At 40.3% G+C, this 21340-nt stretch overlaps 1 protein-coding gene across 1 annotated transcript; it reads left to right on the top strand.

Annotated features, from left to right (window-relative positions):
* Positions 1–724: 724 nt before the first annotated feature.
* On the top strand, positions 725–2206 carry LOC113930350 (zinc finger protein 772-like). Its single transcript, XM_027607577.1, has one exon. The coding sequence runs from the start codon at positions 725–727 to the stop codon at positions 2204–2206; it is 1482 nt and encodes a 493-aa protein (XP_027463378.1).
* The last annotated feature ends 19134 nt before the right edge of the window (positions 2207–21340 follow it).

Genomic DNA, 21340 nt, shown 5'->3' on the forward strand with positions numbered 1-21340 from the left:
TAACCAACTGACAAACAAATAGAACTAAAGAGGGAATTCAACAGTGCCTAAATACAAGATCAACACAGAAAACAACAACAACAATAAACTAATAGCTACCCTGTATAGCAACAATGAATCATTAAAAAAAAAATTATTCAGGACTATGAAATTTGGAAGGGAGACATTTGGATGGATTTGAATGAAGCTGAGAAATATGAACTTTAAAAATACCTGAAGTCACATTCGCCAAATGAAACCTCCATTCCTCTCTCCAATCTAAGGAAACCTCCATTCCTCTCTCCAATATATGTGTGTGTGTGTGTGTGTGTGTGTGTGTGTGTGTGTGTGTGTGTGTGTGTGTGTGTGTGTGTGTGTGTGTGTGTGTGTGTGTCCGTTTAAGGCGACTTCCGGGCAGTACTTCCTGCTTCTGCGCATTGGACCAGCCTCCGTCATATTTGGTTCCGGTTCATTTGAGAAAGCCGGAAGCACTAGGCAGAGACTGTTTCTGCGTCGGTTTTTCCACAACTGGACAGAAGCCATTTTCGAGGTTGAGCCCTACCTCTCTGTTTTGTAAGAGCCGTGTTACTCCAGCTTTATTTTTGTGTGGTGTCCCTTTTTGTGGAGATTTGGTGTCCCTTTTTGTGGAGATTTGGTGTCCCTGACCGCAGCGTGGATGATCTTGTGCCTCATATTTCCTCACACCCGCTGAGGCGTGCCCTCTCGGGGCCTTGTTACTGTAGCAATGGCGGAGGCTGACGCACAGAGGGATCCCACCCGCAACATTGTAACCTTTGAAGATGTGTGTATATACTTCTCCCCAGAGGAGTGGGAGCTACTTGATGAGGCTCAGAAACGCCTGTACTGTAACGTGATGCTGGAGAACTTTCTCCTGGTGACTTCACTGGGACTTGCAATTTCCAGATATCATTTAATTCCCCAACGACTGCCAGTGAGAGAGCCCGTAGTTCCTGCAAATGTAGCCATAGCTCCAGCAGAGGCAGGGATGGTCTCGGGGAGCCATGGCCCTTGTCATAGAGTAGAGAATGAAGACTCATCTTCTGAGCAGGGAGTTTCTGTAAGAGAGTCACAGGTGAGAATTCTCAGCATGGGTCCTTCCATCCACAAGAGCCCCCCATGTAACATGTGTGACCCGATCTTAAAAGACATTTTGCATCTGTCTGGGCAGCAGGGAACATCCCTTGGGCCTCAACCACACCCATGTGGGTCATGTGGAAGAACCTTCTGGGTCACTGTCAACATTGACCAAATACCGAAGCAGGAGAGTGGAGAGGCAGTCCCTTGGGAAAGAAAGGACCAAGATTCCTTAGTGAAGAGCTACAGAAGCTGTAAGTCAGAGAACGGCTTCACTTGCAAGGAGGATGAGAAGGACTTCTTGGCCAGCTCTGGACTTTTCCAGAACCATGCCACCAAAGATGAGAAGCCATGCAGCGGCACTCAGTCTGAGAAAGCCCTTCACACTGAAGAGAAAGATTACAAGTGCAGTGAAGGTGGGAAAGCTTTTAGCACCAAAGGCAAGTGTGTTCAGCACCAGAAAATCCACTCTGGAGAAGAGCCTTATGAGTGTAATGATCGTGGGAAATCTTTCGTCTGCAACACCAACCTCCAAGTACACCAGAGAGCTCACGTGGGGCCAAGGCCTAATGAGTGTGCTGAATGTGGGAAATCTTTTATCAGAAAATCCCATCTTATTCAACACCAGAGCATACACAGTGGAGCAAAACCTTATGAGTGCAGTGAATGTGGGAAAGCCTTTGGCCGCAAAGACACACTTATTCAGCACCAAAAAATTCACAGTGGAGAAAGGCCTTTTATGTGCAGCCAATGTGGGAAAGCCTTTCTCCGCAAAGATGCACTTGCCGAGCACCAGAAAAGCCACACTAGGGAGAGGTCTTATGAGTGTGATAGATGTGGGAAATTCTTTAGCCACAGTTCCTACGTTAAAGTACATAAGAGAATTCACAGTGGAGCAAGGCCTTTTGTGTGCTGTGAATGTGGGAAAGCCTACATCAGTCATCCCCAGCTTCTTCAACACATGAAAGTTCACACCACAGCAAGGCCTATGGATGAAGTGAATGTGGGCAGTTCTCTGGTGGCAAATCCAGCTTCATCATGCACCGGAGACATAACATCAAAGCCAAGTCTTATGTGCTCAGCGAACGTGGGAGGGTCTACAGAAGACCCTCGCACCAGGCTTGGCACATAAAAGTTCATAACCAAAAAAGGCTTCCTGTGTGTGTGAGTCTTGGTGATCCTTTAGCTACATCTTCTAAGTTCATTTAGCACCAGGAACTTCACACCAAAGGGAGGCCTTAAGAGAGCAGGGTGGGTGCTTTCTCCTTGCTCAACACAGTATGACTCATAAAAGAGAAAAGCTCTGAAGGTAGCCTTTGAGATGGAGTCAACACCCTGAAGTTGAACTTCGTACATCTAGGTATCCATGCTGGGGAGGTAACTACAAGTGCCAGGTATGTGGGGAGGTTTCAGGACCTCCTTTTACATTGTCTAATCTCCCCAGGGCCTTCCCTTGGCCTGAGCTATACCATTGCCTGTGTCTGTTGCAGAGACCACTGCACCTCTGCTAGCGGTCAGGGCCCCACCCTGTGCGGCTGTCACCCCAGTGTACTCAGGCAAGGCACACCTCCACCCTCCCTCCCACGTCCTGGAGGGAATCATGAGTGGTATGAACCCATTAGGGATCCACGTAGCCTACCCACGGATGGTTTCAGTGTGGCCATGACCCAGCATGCTGCGGTGTTCCAGAGGTTTTTGTTTCTCATGGACAGTACTGACTCTACATGAGGTAGCTAAGATGGATTTCTCCAGCCTCCAAATCACCCAGCCTTGGAACTGCCTGCCCCACGCTGATCTGCTTCGTGCCCTGAAAAAACCTTATTGTAAAAGCCTCGTTCCGTTCACTGTGTGGGTTTGAGTGAGGAAAGAAATGGGCTCTTGAGAAACAGGTGATGACTCACTGAGCTCATGTCTTCCCTTCACACCTGTATACAAGGGTGTTGATTGCTTTCCACAGTCAGGAAGAAAACCAGAACTGTGGGCTAAATAGAGTTGTGCTGTCCAATACGGTAGGCATGAGCCACAAATGACAAGTGAGCACCTGAGATGTAGTTGGGGTGAGCTGAGATACGCTCTAAGTATAAAATGCACACTAGATCTCTAAAACATAGTATGAGAGAGAGGGGGAGATACAGTGTAGAACATCTTATAATCTTTATTTGACTACATATTAAAATGATAATATTTGGGGCATATTGGGCTAAGTAAAATATGTTATTAAATAAAATTTTAAAAAAGAGAGAGAGTGAATTACGGGCTTTGCCAGCATGAAGGGAAGAAGGTCTTTTGTGGTGGCCCCAAATTTTATGTACATCAGAGAAAAACGGCAGGATGGCAGAGAGCTCTCAGTCTAATTTGGCCTAATTGGCAATGCTGTCTAAACCTTCTTAGGAAAAACTACTCAGCCTTGTGGGACTGATCTTATGACCTAGATGTCAGGATCTCCTCTAAGTCCTAAGCTCGCCCAGATGAAGGAGTGATTGGCATGACAACCTCCATTTCTTCTGGGAACGGCAGGACTTAAGTCCCTTTTTCCTAGGGGATGTCTCACATTCCCCAACACCGTTGGGCTGTAGCTGTCTCCCGAGACCTACCCAGAAGTTACAGCCCCCGTGAAGTCCAAAATTCAGGAGGCAGATAAGACCTTCAGGGGCTAAGTAGGAAACACAATTGATATATTTCTTGTTCTGATGCATAGAATGTTGTCATTTTTTTCCTGCCATTTGAATTTTTAAGGGTAAAGATACAAGTTTTGTTTTTCTACTTTCCAAAATTTTAAGCATTAACACTTAGTAAGGCTAACTCCGGTAAAGATTGTTTTATTTAGGGGCGCCTGGGTTGCTCAGTTGGTTAAGCGACTGCCTTCGGCTCCGGTCATGATCCTAGAGTCCAGGGATCGAGTCCCACGTCGGGCTCCCTGCTCAGCAGGGAGTCTGCTTCTCCCTCTGACCCTCTTCCCTCTTGTGCTCTCTATCTCTCATTCTCTCTCAAATAAATAAATAAAATCTTTAAAAAAAAAATAAAAATAAAAACAATTTAAAAAAAAGATTGTTTTATTTAGACATCCTAAAGTAGGCTTGATTATAGTTTATTTAGTTATAATATAACTATAATATAAATATAAATCTTTCAAAACTTAAAGTTAATAACATATACCTTTAAGATTAAAACAACATAATATAGAAACACCAAGTACAGAAACCTTGATTAATTAGGGAGTGATGGAGATGGTGTCAAACTAGAGGTTATGTGTCTGCTCTGAAGGGCAGACGTAAATTTCATGCAATGTACAATTTGATGTACAATTTGTACACTTTGGTGAATTTTGACATATGTAGACATCTGTGATACCATCACCATAATTAAAGTAATGAGCATATTATTAGCCCCCAAAGTTTTCTCATGCCCCTTCATAATCTCTTCCTCTTGTCCCTCCCTAATCCCTCATTCTCATTCAACCATTGATTTGTTTTATTTCACAGTACTTTAATTTGCACTTTCTGGTATTTTATATAATAAATAGTATATAATAATATATAATAAATAATAAAGCCAGTATGGCCTTTTTTTTTAACCTTCTTTCAGTAAGCATAATTGCTCGGAGATTAATTAAATTATTTCTTTTTGTTGCTGAGTACTAGTTCACTCTGTATGGATGAAATATGGATGTAATACAGTTGTTCACCTATCAATTGTTGGTGGACATTTCATTTGTTTCCAGATTCTGACTATTAAAAATAAAGTTCATTTGAAGGAAAAAAAAACTATCTTTAATGAATTTACAGAGGCAGTTGCCTTGCAAAAGAAAGGCAACTCTTCAAGAACAAACCCCTTCACTCACATTGTCTCTCCATTGCCCTTGAGGAGTCAGATTCTAGCGTGGTCCAGGGAAGAATTTCAAGATCTGGGGAGGAGATAGCACTTACATCCAATGTCATTGCAAATTGTTGGTAATTTGTGTAAGCAAGAAATCAAGAAGTATTGTGGGAATGGATTTTAAGTTTGCTGGACCAAGGAGACTAGAACATAAGGTTAAGTTAGGTAAAATTGAACAAGATAGGTAAACTTGGGCCACCCGCACCGCTCAGTTGGTTGAGCATCTGACTCTTGATTTCAGCTCGGGTCATGATCTCAGGGTCTTGGGATCCAGCCCCGAATGGCATCAGACTCCACACTCAGTGGGGAATCTGCTTCTCTCCCTCTCCCTCTGACCCTCCTCTCTCTCTCTCTCATTCTCTCTCTCTAAAATAAATATATAAATCTTTAAAAAAAAAAGGTAAACTTACTGAAATTTGGCATTTAATGGGCAAAGTGAAGCAGCTAGAAGCAGATCTAACTGTTGATTAAAGCCTGGCCTGAATGGTGGCCTACATGAAAGAGTTCAAATGCCCCAGAATTTCCCTGGGACAATTTTTCTGTATCTCAGAGGTATGACTCCCAGGCAAATTACATCTCCAAGTTTTTTGTTCTCTGGCTTCCATGTAGGTTTAGCCAGTGGGAGGCACTTAAGGGAGACTGGAGGGCAGAAGGTAAGGAGGATTCAGGCTTCTTCTCCCCCCTCCACGCAGCCGCTGGCTTCTCCGGCAATGTCTGCGTCTCCTTCTTTGCTCCAGGAGCCCTTCTGAAGAGCCCTGCTACGGTTCCCACATTCCCAGGCAATCTTGAGCCCTGGACACCAGCAACACCACCCTAGGTTTGTCCATCTAACCTAGGGGTGGTAATTGTTTCCTGCTGATACTCATGTCTGTGTTGCCCCACCTCCCCTCAGTTTGGGGTTCCCACCCAAAACATCTATCAACTGAGTAGCCAATTTCCTGACTTAAACTCCTTCTGTTTAAATACTTCACTAAGGTATTTTTGGTTAAGTCCTATTTTTCTCTAGTTATATTCTAACTGTGAATGAGTATGCTGAAAGAATAGGAGGATGTGAGTGAGAAATGTGGGAGCTAAACATTTGTTAGCCAAAGTTTCCACAGAAAACAGATAGCTTATTCAAAAGGTAGTCGAAGAAAATTTAACGAAAGGGCGATTTATAGAGTTGAGAAAAGGATTAAAGAACTCAGCTGAATGATGCACCCAGAGACTAACAAGAGTATAAAGCTAGTCCCAGCCTTTGAAGAGACGGCAAGGGAGAGAGCAGTATTACTGGAACTGACAAGATCTGTAGCTATGGGAAAGGGGCCCCCAACAGGAGTTGTGGCCATAGGTAGGGGAACTGTAATCTGGCAAGGATCATCCGGAAATGGGAATAGACACCTGACCTCTCTCTGCTCCTGACTAGATCCTGTTCCAATACCTGTCATTGGCAAAATGCAATTATAAGCCAAAGCTCAAGGGGGCTCTAGCGAGCCAATCCATAGGGGCCATCCTGTCAGCACTTAGAACAGAGTAGAGAGAGACGGAGATTGGACATAGAAAAACAAATAGAGATGGAGCAGCATAACCAACTAATGAATTGAAAGTTGAGGGTACTTGCTAAAACTGATAAATCCAGAAATAGCTGTAATAGTATGTGGCGAGGGGAAAACACAGTTTCCTCACACACATTTCTGACGCTGGATGTGTGGGGGTTTTTTTCCCCTCTAACACAAGCCAAATGTCCTGCAATTCAATCCGGTCATGACTCTAACTGGAGTTAGCACGGACACCACAGGTTAAGGGCTTAGTCCCATAAGATCGCTCCCTACTTCAGATGCCAATTGTGCATAGTAGGTCCACACATGACTCACAGCGTCTGTCTGACTTGGCTTCAAATCAGAGGTTCCCATGACCCCCTCCTAAGGTTTGATAATTTGCTAGCATGGCTCACAGAAGCCAGGAAAACAGTTTACCTACTGTTGCCAATTTATTACAAAGGACATTTTAAAGGATATAAATGCATAGTCAGATGAAGAGAAACACAGGGCAAGGTCTGGAAGGGTCCCAAGGATAGGAGCTTCTGTCATCGTGGAGTTGGGTATGGCACCCTCCCAGCATGTAGATGTGTTCACCAATCTGAAAGCCCCGCAAGCCCCATACTTTGGGGATTTTTATGGAAGCTTCACCGTGTAGGTATGATCCGATCATTAACTCAATCTCCAGCCTCTCTCTCCTTCTGCGGGTAGGGAGTAGCACTGAAAAGTTCCAAGCTTCTAACCATGGCTTGGTCTTTCTGGCTTACCAGCCCCCATCCTGAAGCTATCCAGGAGCCCACTAAGAATTACCTCAATGGAACCAAAGAACACTCCTATCACCCAGGACATTCCAAGGGGTTTGGGAGTTCTGTGTCAGGAACTGGAGTTAAAGACCAAACATTAAAAGATGCTCCTAGTGCTCTTTCTAGGAAATTTCAGGGGCTGTAGGAGCTCTATGCCAGGAAATGGGCAGAGACCAATATATATATTTTATATTATTTCACAGTATATCATATATAAAAATATAGCTAAAAGAGTTGAAGATGATCACTACTGAAAGTGAGATACAAAAGTAGTTTTTTTTTAAATAAGCCATAATGAACTATTTGAATACTTAAATTATGTATATATATATATATATATATATATATATATATACGTGTGTGTGTGTGTGTGTGTGTGTTTTGTGTGCTGGTCTCAGCTTATCAATAACCAATTTTGTGGCTGGACCAGTCCTTATGGTTATTATGATTGCAAGCTGCCCTTCAGCAATAATTACCAGGACATTTTGAAAAAAGATAAAAGGTTTATTACTTACAGATCCTGGAAATTACATGGCACACCTGGGGCCACACAGCAAGGTCATGGTTAGAGAGAGAGCACAGGCCTGGGGCTCTGCTTTTATTGGGGTCAAGGGTGGGGGCCTAAGGTTTCACAGGCTCACTCTTAATTGGTGAATTTAAAACATGAGAGTGGGGAGCACCTGGGTGGCTCAATCAATTAAGCATCCAACTCTTGATTTCAGCTCAGGTCATGATCTCAGGGTCATGAGATGGAGCCCCACATGGGCTCCATGCTGGGCGTGGAGCCTGCTTGAGATGCTCTCTCTCTCCCTCTGCCTCTGCCCCCCGCAACCCCTGGTCACCACACACTCATGCTCACACACTCTCTCTTTCAACACACACACACACACACACACACACACACATACATACACACGCACGCGTGCAAGAGCAGGAATTTAAAGCTTGGGAAGGGAAAAAACAAGTGGCCCTGACGGAGATCTCCAAAACAAAGGAGCGGCCTGGGTGGCCTGGCTCCTTCTCTAGTCCTGTGACTGGCCATGTGTTTATTCAAGATAACTGTTGTTGGAGCTGATGCCTCTGCAACCAAAGTTTAAGTCAGGCACTTTACAAAAAAAGAGAAAACCAACTGTCAGGGCCTACACTACAAACTTATACACACACTATACATATATCATGTAATTTAATTAAAAATAAAGTTCTTAGAAGAAAAGTGAAAACACTGTCGTCAGTATTGCAGTTTGGCCAGGACAGTCCCTGTTTGCCCCTGTGGCTACTGTGTAATTATTCACAATGCCCTCTTTGACTGTCTGTGGTAGGCTGACTAATGATGCCCCCCTCTCCGAGATATCCAAATCATAATACCTGGAACCTGTAAATGCTACCTTAGATAGCAAGGGGAAAAAAGATCTTTGCTTATGTAGTTAAGGTAAGGATTTTGAGATGGGGAGCCTGTCCTATCAGGGTGGGCCCTCAGTGCAATCACATGTACCTTTGTGAGACAGGGGCAGAGGAAAATGGGACAGACACAAAGGAGGAGAAGGTGATGTGACCATGGAGGCAGAGATCGGAGTGAGGTGGACACGGGACAAGGAATGTTGACATCCACCAGAAGCCGGAAGAGGCAAGGAACAGATTCTCCCTTAAAGCCGGTGGAGGGGAGAGAGCAGGGCTCGGCCAACACCTTGATTTCATTGCAGTGAAACTGAGATAGGACTTTTGACTTTTCTGTTTTTATTAAGCAAACCAAGTTTATGGTAATTTGTTACAACAGGAAATTAACACATTGTCAAAAGTGCCCCCATTTTGGAAGGTAAATTTTATGTTCACTCTATCTCCATCTCAGCTAGTTCACAATTTCTTGGCTGTCCTTTCACCCCATTCTACCCATTTCCCTTCACTCTCAGCTAATGAATGTAGGATCTATTTAAGCAGTAAGTGTACATGTTCAGGTAACAAGTTTCTCAACGTCTGGCCTCCAGTTTACCCGTGATTTGCATGAATATTAACCTTTACCTACTTCTTGTTGCTCTTGGAGGAAGTGTTAACCTCATACTTGTGCTCTCTGTTTGGAGGCAAATTTGAGATCTTCAGATTACTGAAATGTTCTTTCCAAATAACCCTGAGGCAGGAAGCCTGGACAATGGTCACCATCCACTCAAGAAGGCAGGTTGCAGAGGAAGCAATTATCTGTGAGAGAGACACAGAAAGCTGCTGGCCCCACACAACCCCCGTGTGTGCACCCTGGTGGGCGCAGCCCAGCACCAGGCTGGATGCATGTGGCCGCTCTGCAGCAAGCAGTCTTCATGACAGGGTGTAAGAGCCCCAGACAGACACCAGCATCATAGAAGACGTGGAAGAAAAAGTGTTTGTGAAGAAGTTTGGAATTCAAAGAAGAGAGGCTGAATTTGAACCACTGATAAACACAGATAGAGAACATGAGGTGGAAATAGCTGATTTCAAAATTCCTAATGGATATTTGCTATGAACTTCAGGCACTATAGAACTTTCTTCATGATGAGTGGGCACCAAACCTTCTAATGCAATATTTTCCCAGTGTTTCTCTGCTCACTTCTTCCTCTTGCCTTATCTCATTTCCTCAACCGTCCAGATTTCTGTGTGGGAATCACAACTTGGTAAAAGTTATAATCTCTTCCTGATAGGGAACATTAAGATCTGACTTTTTTTCTTAGATTGTCTATTTAAATGCAAATCCATTAGATAATTTCAACTAATTTTTCAACTTTATGCCGTGCAGATGCAGCTTAAGTGTAAATTTCCTAAATTGGAAAAATACAATTAAAATAAGAAAATTAAATATAAGGCAGACGCATCCTTCTTTTTCTCCTTTCAAATTTTTTATATGCTACTCCCCAAGGTTTAGTTGGAAATTCTGGAAGGAGCATGAAATTAGTTTCCTTAATGAAACAAAATGTCCTGTTTAAGCAAAATAATTTCTTCAGTTCTCCTATTCAAAAAAACATATTTAGTTAAGAATGATAGAGAGTGATAAAGTTTGGGGGGATGAAAAACAAAACCAGCCCTGCAAAAGACACTACTTCAAGAATAATATATACTCTTTATTAGTCTGTTGATAGATAGTTATGACAATACATGAGCATTGTTTTAAGTTGATAACAGTATTCTATCAGCTCCAAAATGTATAAATTGTATCATGTAGTTTCTCGATGTAATGCACACATAAATAAAAAACAGATCAAAGCCAAACGATTTTTCATATGGAAATGAAAAGGAATGAAGAAATAGAGGTAAATAAACATGCTTTCTCAACCCTGCAGAAAAGCATAGCACTACACTGAAAACATTTCTATTAGATTTTAAACCTGTTGATCGGCAAGCTATTTTTGCTATTGTTTCCCTTGGAGATGCACTGGATACGCACACACATAATCCAGTTCATTTCTCATATGCAACAACACTTACAATTGAGTAAAAACAAATGGCCTTCTAATCTCATGACATTTGGAAAACAGCATGTGGAAAAGAAATTACAGTATGGATTTGGCAGTAAAATAAAATGACAGAAGTGGATTCCCTCATCTATTCTTCTTCAGCTTGAGGGAGATCTAAATTAAGAAGGTGGTAAAGAAGGTAAATTGAGCCAACCATAAGCACAGCAACCTATTTCAAAAGCATTTCATTCTTAAATGAGCCAGTGATTCATTTATCCATCTATTCCTTCGGCATTTTTCCATAACTGGTAAATTTTGAAAGTTAGCCTTTGAGACAAGTTACTGACAACAAGCTCAATCTCTTTCAATTTAGGAAAATCAAGTCTATTCAAAATGGCCTGTACTTAAAACTTTGCATTTTGAAAGGTAGCAAGCTATTATAAAAAATCAAATCTCTTCTCTATGGTAATGGAGTTAGAAGCCTCCAATGCAACAGTGCTAATAATAAGATTTTGAAAGCAATTTTAACCCACAAAGTCAAGCAATGACCTGTAGGATTGATTTTACTTCACTGAGGATGTATTAATGTGTTATTTCTTTGGGTTTCAGCAGTAACAGATTTATTTCACTATAAAAACAAAACAACGAAGTCAACTCTAGTTTTTTTATAAAGATTTATTTATTTTTATTTTAAAGAAAAAGAGCACACATGTGCAAGCGGGGGGCGGCGTTGGGGGGAGAGGGAGAGAAGCAGACTCCCCGCTGAGCGTGGAGCCCTAGGCTCCATCTCAGGACCCTGAGATGATGACCTGAGCCAAAATCAAGAGTTGGTTGCTTAACCAACTGAGCCACCCAGGCACCCCTCAACTCTAGTTTTAAATGACTAAATTATTTCATGCCTATTTTATGAAATATTTTTTTTAGAATTAGACCTTGGGAACTACTTTAATGTGTTAGGCTAATGTTCTGCAGCTCCTAACAATATAGCTTCTTTGGCCAAATGCATTGCTTTAATCTATTATTATACAAAAATGCTCCTTATGCAAATAGGGCATGTGTATAAATTCTACTTTCTAAGTTGACATTAAGACATTATTTAGCTTTGGGGTACCTGGGTGGCTCAGCCAGCTAAGCGTCTGCCTTCAGCTCAGGTCATGATCCCAGGGTCCTGGAATGGAGCCCTGAATCAGGCTCACTGCTCAGCAGGGGGGTCTGCTTCTCTCTCTCCCTCTACCTGCTGTTCCCCCTGTTTGTGCTTATGCTCTTTCTCTCTCTCTCTCTCTCTCAAATAAATAAATAAAATCTTTTTTTTTAAAAAGACATTATTTAGCCTTCTCATAATAAGAAGAGAAATTGATCATGGTGCTATTCAGGAAAATAAGTAGTTTTTTATATTTATAAATATTAACTGCAAAAGAGAAAAACAAAACATGCTAGCACGTGAGCTTATATCTTTAGAGGGTAGATAGAATCCACCAAGTTCTCAATTAAACACTATTTTCTCTGGGGTGCATGAGTGGCTCAGTCAGTTAAGCATCTGCCTTCTGTTCAGGTCATGATCCCAGGGTCCTGGGATCAAGTTCCACATCCGGCTCCCTGCTCAGCGGGGAGTCTGCTTATCCCTCTTCCCACTTGTGCTCTCTCTCTCTCTCTCTCTCTCAAGTAAATAAATAAATAAATAAACACTATTTTCTCATTAAGTGATTTTATAGAATGGAGTGTGGCTACCTTCAAAATTGAATGATTTTAATGAGACAACCAAGATAACAATCATGTGTATGGCACTGGGGGTTAGGGCCTTCTTTTTACCCCATCTCTCCTCCATCACTCACTACTTCATTCTCAAACCCTCCTGTGTCCTAAAACCTTCTACAAATTGGGTTTAGCCCTGTCTTTTCTGTTTCTATAAGTTTTGAAATTTTATAAAGTAGGACTGTTATCACAGACTTTCCATAGTTGCTGCTGTCTAGTATGTGATGTTCTAATATGTGATGAACAGGCTTCATTTATTAAATAATTTATTGAGATCATGCCTCTTGTAAAAATTTATTCATTGCTCTACCAAATAAATGTCATAAGTTTGACATTCTGGGCTAAGTGGGACTGGGGTGAAATAAATTACTCAACCTACTATATATGGGGCCTACAATTGCTGATGGTTTTTAAAAAGATAGCATCTCTCGTGACAGTTCCAAGTTTGTTAGAGGAGGAAATGGTGGAGGAAATGTCAAGGATAAATGTCTAACTCGTCTCCATACAATAAAACATAGGTCTGGAAGAGTGAGGATAGACTACACAACAAAAGCACCATTAGGACCATTTTGCAACTAAAAATTTATATTAAATATAATTGTTTTATCAAATCACCTCATTTTATATACAAATACAGATATATACTGTTCTCTCGATACATATTTTGCACAGTTGTTCCCTGTGAGGCATCAGAAAGTAAAAATCCAAATGAGCTAGACTGAAAAACTGATCCACGATACCCTGTATGGTAAACCCGTCTCTCTACCAAAGCACAGAAGAGAACTGATATTTTGAAAAAACAGAAGTACACCTTGGACAATGCCATTCAACATAGGTGTCAATGTACTAACCACTGGGCAGAAGAAACTACTAAAACCTACATGGCTTTTTTAGTGTATTGCAGAACAAAAAGGCAGGGCCTATGTTCTTCACTTGATGTATTCTCTTCTAATGCCACTGAAGTGTAATAGAGTAGCTATTGTTGGGCTATTTTCTGCCTGTAATAGAATCTTTGATTTATAAAGGCGCTGAATCATGCATTAGTCTTACTTCTTGGTATACACACAGGAGTCATTTCAACCAGAACTGAAGGGCTGCAGCCCTGATAGAACACGGTAGCTGTTTAACATCACACAATATAATCATGCATACGAAAGAGCAGCAAGGATTTCACTTTATTGATTTAATTTCAGAACATTTGCACATTACAACAGCAATCATACCAAGACATTTTCATTTTAAGGGACACCACTGGTCCACGTTTAATGAGATTCTATCCTCAATAGAATTTAAGGGTCATACAATTTCAGAGTTAGAAAAGTCTTTAGAGAATCTATTCCCCTCCCCCTCAATTTCTATACTAAGAAACCAAGGCCCAAAAGAGGTTAAATGATTTGACCAAGATCACATGGCTAGTAAATAGCTCTGACTAGAGCCCAATTCTGAGCCCTTTGATCTTTTTATATAGCACAATTATTGAAGAGAAAAAATATGTAATTCAATTCTTATGTTCCACACAAAATCTGGTATTTAAAATACACATTAGGAACCAGTGATTCTTAGCAATTATGTGGCATGAAACAGAATGAATGGCAATCATTCAGTGTGCTTTTGTCTCACTGAAAATTCCTATAGAATTTCTAGGTTTGAATACTTGACTACATGAAGAAATTCAATATAGTAAAAGTGGATTCCGGGAGGGACAAGTGAATATTTGTTTTGAGTAGGATTTCTTTAAGTAATTTTCTTAATTTCCTGGGTCATTAACTTTTCTAGTATTCTAATCTCACATGATCTTAGTTAGGCTCCTCAATTTCCTGAAATCTGATGGAGAATAAGAAAGAAACATTTTTAAAAAGGCAAAAAAAAAAAAGTGGTTGAAGAAAATTGTAGCAGAATGACCAAGTACTCCTATTTTCCCAAGTATTCCATAATGAGTGACGTAACTGAGAGTAGCTAAGATCAAGTGAAAGGAGTATATTTTATTTTATTGTAATTAGTTGTTTCAGTTAAAGACTATTGGGGCCCAGTTTTGACATTAACACTAGAGGCACCAAGCCCATGCCATTTTTTTAAAAGATTTTATTTATTTATTTGCCAGAGAGAGAGCAAGAGTGAGAGAGAGCACAAAGCAGGGGGAGCTGCAGGCAGAGGGAGAAGCAGGCTCCCTGCTGAGCAAGGAGCCTGACACAGGACTCGATCCCAGGACCCCGGGATCATGACCTGAGCCGAAGGCAGACGCTCAACCAACTGAGCCACCCAGGTGTCCCAACCCCATGCCATTTTTAACTGCAATAGATGAGAGATCCAGCCTGCCTGGAACCCAAGCTAGTGGCACCATAAGCATCCGGCAAGTCAAGAATTACCAAAACACAGAGAAAAGGTTAAATGACTGAAAATACTTAACAACTAATAATTAAAAAAAAAAAAATCTAATCCTTAAACTCAACCTTTAAAGCCTGCTGTGATCGGTAGGTGAGTGATCTAAGTGATCGTAAGCTCTACCTAGAAGCCAAGTAAACAGTAGCTGAGGTCCCAGGAGGTGAAAGGAGAGAGAAAGAAAAGCTAGGTCAGGGAAAGTGGGAGGGGCCTCTCAAATTTAATAACACTTTTAAAAAAGATTTTGAAAATTTTCTTAAGTCATCTCTACACCCAACGTGGGGCTTGAACTCACAACCCCGAGATTAAGAGTTGCATGCTCCACCAACTGAGCCAGCCAGGCACCCCAACATTTTAAATGCAGAAAACACTGTTACTTGAACGTACCCTTACAAACCATAAATGTTCTATTAAAGCATTGTTTTTAACAAACTGAAAACTACATGATATGCATCAATGGATATATGACTAAATTAATAACTTTACATTGATACTTTGAAATAGCACACTTCTATCATATTGAATGTAGTAGATCCAGATGTATTGACTTGAAGGTATATCCTTGACATAGAGTTAAATTTTCAAATGCACAATATTGTATTTTATCATTCTAATTTCATAAAATCTGTTTTTGTACATCTTCAACCATACAAGGGTATATTTGTTTTTATACATGTGCATAAAGAAGGAAGCAGGATGAAAGAAAACCCATTAGATTCTTTTTTTTTTTAAGATTTTATTTATTTGACAGCGAGAGAGGGAACACAAGCAGGGGGAAGTGGGAGAGGGAGAAGCAGGCTTCCGGCTGAGCAGAGAGCCCAAAGCAGGGCTCGATCCCAGGACCCTGGGATCATGACCTGAGCTGAAGGCAGACGCTCAATGACTGAGCCACCCAGGTGCCCCGAAAACCCATTAGATTCTAGATGGTGGTTACAGTGCAGAGGCAGAATTGGAGTGTGGTGGATGGGGAGACCACTGATTTCATTTTAGACCCTCTGATTATATCTATATAATGAGCATATGTAATTTATTCAATTAAATCACTGGGTTTTAAAAAAAAAAAAAACAGGTTCAAAATAAAAAGTTTCTAGAAACACATACTATTTCTTTATAAAGATCCAACTAAAACACTTGGCAGTTCCTATATAGACTGCTAAAATGCAAATACTTAACAAAGATATATACATGAACATATGGCCAAGAAGAAGGAACAGTGAATTGAAAATCAATGGTGTTCTCTAGAAGTCAATAGTCTTAAACTTTGGTTCTCATTCTCCTCTTTACAACTGTGGTCTCAAGCAAGCTTTAAACAAGATTTCCTTTACGGAGTCTGTAAAATGCAGGGCAAACACTGAGCAAAGGGAGTTACACTTCTCTTTTGAGATCCTTTTGAACTGAAAGCCAAGACTTTTGATAAAACAGTGATGAAATGTAAAATTCTGTGATACTGCATGGCAAAGGCCTTAGGAAGTCTGTGTAAGAGAAGATCAGTATAAACTGGTCTGACTGAAGCAAGTTACCATTGACGAAGGAGACTTAAGTGCGCTTCAAACGATGCACCACTAGACTTCACATTGAAAAATCCAAGAAACTGATTTCATATTGCCAGATCCAATAGATATCTTGCTGGATTTTGATACTCTGTTGGGCACCAATTACTACATTCTTTGGTTAAAGTATCAGGTACTTTCAATGTCATGAGAACATTCTCATTTTCTCCTGTTTTTCATCCCAACTCCTTTTTGAAGTCTATAAGTAACTTCTCTTTCCTTGTCTCCTGCCTTACATTTCATATCCCAAGGGCTCTATCCAGATCATTGCTCCATTCATTCTAGATGATATGCCTGTGTGATTTTATCCCCCCTTTTCTTCCTTTTAACTACCATTTAAATTCCAATGGCCCTTGGTTCTTATCTCACCCCAGAGCTTCATATTTATATATCCAACTGTTTGTTGGAAACATCCACTTGAATGTTCCATAAAAAACTCAAGCTCGGGTTCGTTCTTCTCCACCCTACAACCCTAAGACCTGCACCTATTTTTGTATTCCATTTCTCAGTGAATATACCATTTATAAAGTTAGCCAAACCAGAAATATGTTCTTCCTAAATTTCTTTTTCCTCCATACCTTCAAAAATATTCAAAATATATCCTTCATTCACTTATTTCTCCTTTTATTCTCTAAAAATACCCTACGGACCACTGTAGCATTTGTGTGTTAGAATTCAGTGATTCGAAGACGACTGGCTGAGATGACTCTTACAAAATAAAGACTGGAATTACCTATAGCAGTGCTCCTCAATGAAGGATTTTACCCCCAGGGGACATTTGACAATGTCAGAAGACGGTTTTGGTTGTCACAACTGGCGGGGGGAGGGCTTCCTAGTTGGTAGAGGACAGGGATAGGACAACTCATAGGACAGTCATGCCACAAAATCTCTCCCACCAAAATGTCAGTAGTAGCTCAACTGAGAAACTCCGACTTAGAGTTTTGTATTTCAGTTGGAGGATTTTTAAGACATATTTACAGATTGGATTGTAGAACCAGTGTATAGCCACTCTAAGAACACAGCCCAATATTCTTATGTGACTAAGTCACAGAGATAATTTATTTTAAATCAGTATTAGTAATACTACAGTGGACACATCCTAAGGTGGCCCTCAGTGAGTCATGTCTTTATATAACCCCTTCTTCTTGGGATCCATGGAATCTGTGACTTGCTCCTAGCCAATAGAATATAGCAAAGGTGATGAGATAATCACTCTCTTGATTAGAATGAACTACATAAAACTCCCTCTTAGCACAGGGGAGCAAGAGAGAGTCTCCTGCTGGCCCTTGAAGAAGCAAGCTCTGTTTTCAGAGGGCCAGGAATGTGGGGGTCTCTAGGAACTGAGAGTTCATCCAAAAGACTGCCAGAAAGCAAAAACCTCAGTCCTACAATTATAAGGAATCATAAGGTACTGAATTCTGCCAACAACCACAGGAGTCTGGAGGAGTACGCCAAACTACAGATGAGAACGCCAGCCAGCTAACACCTTGCTTGCAGCCTTATGAGACTCTGCGCAGAGAACCCAGCTGAGCTGTGCCAGGACTCCGGATCCACAGAAATGATGAGATAATAAATGTATGTTGTTTTAGCCATTACGTTTATGATCATTTATTATGCCACAACAGATAACTAATACAAATGCCATTAGGGGAAAAAAGAAGCAAAGAGAAACAGGAAAAGTGAACACAAATGCCTTGGGTGAATAAAGTATGATAATTTGTAAGTTTTCTCTTCTAGCCATTGATTTATTTCAAATCCTTTTCTTTTTTATATTTGAGAGACCGTATTAACATACACATTAATCTAAATACACACCTTAAGATACTCCCAAGGTTTGTTTTCACTTTGAAATTCTAGCAATGCGATAGTTATAGTGAAGAGAATTTTGGCTGAAGGTCTGGAATTAAATAGAATACTTCGGCAAATGGATGGTCGAGTGTGATGACAGGCATGTGATATGGACGTAAGGATTTCTGTGTTTTTAGCTTTGTTTAGTAATTTAGATTTGATGACCATTTACTGTAATTATCTTCAATACATATTATTAGGTTTCAAATGGATGTGATGTCTCTCTGATGCAGAATACTTAAAAAAATAGTCAAAAATGCTGGTAACTTAGCAGAGGATGAGAAATATGCTGTAACAAACTACAAAGGAAACGTAAAGGAAACAGCTAACTTGTGATTATTTTAGCACTTTGCAATAGCCACATCCATTAAGATGGCTACATTATATTAGGTATTAGATTTCTTCAAATCTGAAATACTTTTAAATTTTTAGATATAAAATTTTCTTTTTTCTCACATATCTTGACCCTTTAAGGCAGAGATCATCAAACTATTACCCCGGGGGCCAAATCCAGTTCACTGCTTGTTTTCGGATAGTCCACAAGCTAAGAATGACTTTCACATGTTTAAATGGTTGAACACAATGAAAAGAAGAGTAATATCTAATGACCTGAAAACTGTGATATTCAAATGCCAGAGCAGGTAAATAAGTGTTATTGGAACCCAGCCACTCATGATTTACATATTGTCTATGGTTGTTTCGAGCTACACCAATAGAGACAAGCAGTTGAGACAGAGACTGGATATAGCCTGCAAAACTTAAAATTTATCTGCCCCCTTTTAGAAGAAGTTTGCTGATCCTTTCTCTAAAATACGTTGTGTTTTGAGGGCCGCCTGGGTGGCTCAGCTGTTAAGCATCTCCCTTCAGCTCAGGTCATGATCCCAGGGTCCTGGGATCGAGCCCCACATCGGGCTCCCTGCTCAGCGGGAGGCCTGCTTCTCCCTCTCCCTCTCCCTCTCCCCCTGCTTGTGTTCCCTCTCTCGCTGTGTCTCTCTCTGTCAAATAAATAAATAAATTCTTTAAAAAAATAAAAATAAAAAATAAAATAAAATAAAATATGTTGTGTTTTGAAAACCACCCTAAAAAGAAAGAATGCGTGCATATATTGTATTTAGTATGTGTAATGTAGGTATTTATATGTGTGCATATCTATAACCCTATTTTTTTCTTTAATCCACCTAGTTGATATTTTATTCAGTTTCAATTAAACATCACATTCCATAAATACAGGATATGATTCTTTTGTATAGCTCCATTCTTCAGGACTCTAGGGTATAAGCTTCAAGTTTGGGTTCCATTATTTTTTTCTTTATCTCCCTTTTTTATGGATGTTTCACGCCTCATCCTGACTGCACAAAGCCTCCAAGACATTCCTGAGACCCACAGCCCTGCATCCACATTGCACTGTTTGGGAATGTTTCACACCATCTGGGTGACTTCTGTACAAAGGCCCCTCAGGGGCAAGGAGTTGTAAATCATTGCTTGGCATTTCCAAAGCGTTAACAAAAGGGATGGAAATGCTACTGGCATGGCTTGAGAAGGACAGGCCAGTCCCCATCATCCCTGTCTGGAGAGTTTGATAGCATGATGTCTCTATAAAATGGAAACAGGCCCCAAAAGAAGATAAAGATGCCAATAGTAAAGGTTAGAAAACTCTAGTAAAATTACTCTAAGAAACATAAGAGCATCATGGCTGTTTTTGACATATAAAAAGGGAGAGAGATGAATTAATGTATTGTTTACTGCCATGGACATTAGGCTGCTATGCTTGTGACAGAATGATTTTGAAACACACTTGAGATTTGTCTGATATTTATCTTCTCAGACTTCTCCAATATGTATAATTCATTTGTAATTTGGCTTGTCAAACAAAGAGACATAACAAAATACGTTTTAAGATGCATGTTTTTGCAGATAAGCATTTAAATTTTTATTCTTCCTTCCATTTACAACCTTAATTTTACTAATATCTGTGATACATGAAGATAATAAAAAAACAATTCTTTTTTTTTTTAATTCCAGTACAGTTAACATACAGTGTAATATTAGTTTCAGGTGTAAAATATAGTCATTCGACACTTCCATACATCACCCAGTGCTCATCACAGGTGCCCTCCTTAATCCCTGTCAATTGTTACATTCATGCCCCCCACTCCCCTTCCCTCTGATAACCATCAGTTGGTTCTCTAGAGTTAAGAGTCTGTTTTGTGGTTTGTCTTTTTTTCCCCTTTGTTTATTTGTTTTGTTTCTTAAATTCCACATATGAGTGAAATCATATGGTATTTGTCTTTCTCTGACTGACTTATTTCACTCAGCCTTATGTTCTCCAGATCCATCCATGTTGTTGCAAATGGCAAGATTTCATTCTTTTTTATGTCTGCGTAATATTCCATTATATAGAAACATAATAATATATATCACATTGTATATATATATCTACATATATATATATATATATATCTCACTTCTTTAACCATTCATCTTTCAATGGACACATGAGCTGCCTCCGTATTTTGGCTATAGTAAATAATGCTACAATAAACATAGGGGTGCATATATCTTTTTGAATTAGTGTTTTCATTTTCTTTGGGTAAATACCCAGTAGTGGAACTCCTGGATTCTAAGGCAATTCTATTTTTTTTTTTTTGAGGAAATTCCATACTGTTTTCCAGAGTGGCTGCACCAGTTTGCATTCCCACCAACAGTGCAAGAGGGTTCCTCTTACTCCACATCCTCGCAAACGCTTGTTGTTTCCTGTGTTTTTTATTTTGGCCATTCTGACAGGTGTGAGGTGATATCTCAGTGTGGTTTTGATTTACATTTCCCTGATGATGAGTGAGGTTGAGCATCTTTTCGTGTGCCTGTTGGCCACCTGTATATGTCTTCTTTGGAGAAATGTCTTTTCATATCTTCTGCCTATTTTTAAACTGGATTATTTGTGTTTTGGGTGTTGCGTTGTATCAGGTTTTTATATCTTTTGGACACTCTCCCTTTATCAGATGTCATTTGCAAATATCTTCTCCCATTCGGTAGGTTGTCCTTTAGTTTTGTTGTTTCCTTGCTGGTGTGGCACCCTTTAGATTGGGCTCCAGCCAAAGGTGCATTGGAGGGGACAGGTCTGAAGGAGA

The sequence above is a fragment of the Zalophus californianus genome, chromosome X (assembly GCF_009762305.2).
Source record: "Zalophus californianus isolate mZalCal1 chromosome X, mZalCal1.pri.v2, whole genome shotgun sequence".
Lineage (NCBI taxonomy): Eukaryota > Metazoa > Chordata > Mammalia > Carnivora > Otariidae > Zalophus > Zalophus californianus.

Excerpts from the sequence above, each read along its gene's own strand:
- LOC113930350 (XM_027607577.1), top strand. The coding sequence starts at position 725 with ATGGCGGAGGCTGACGCACAGAGGGATCCCACCCGCAACATTGTAACC.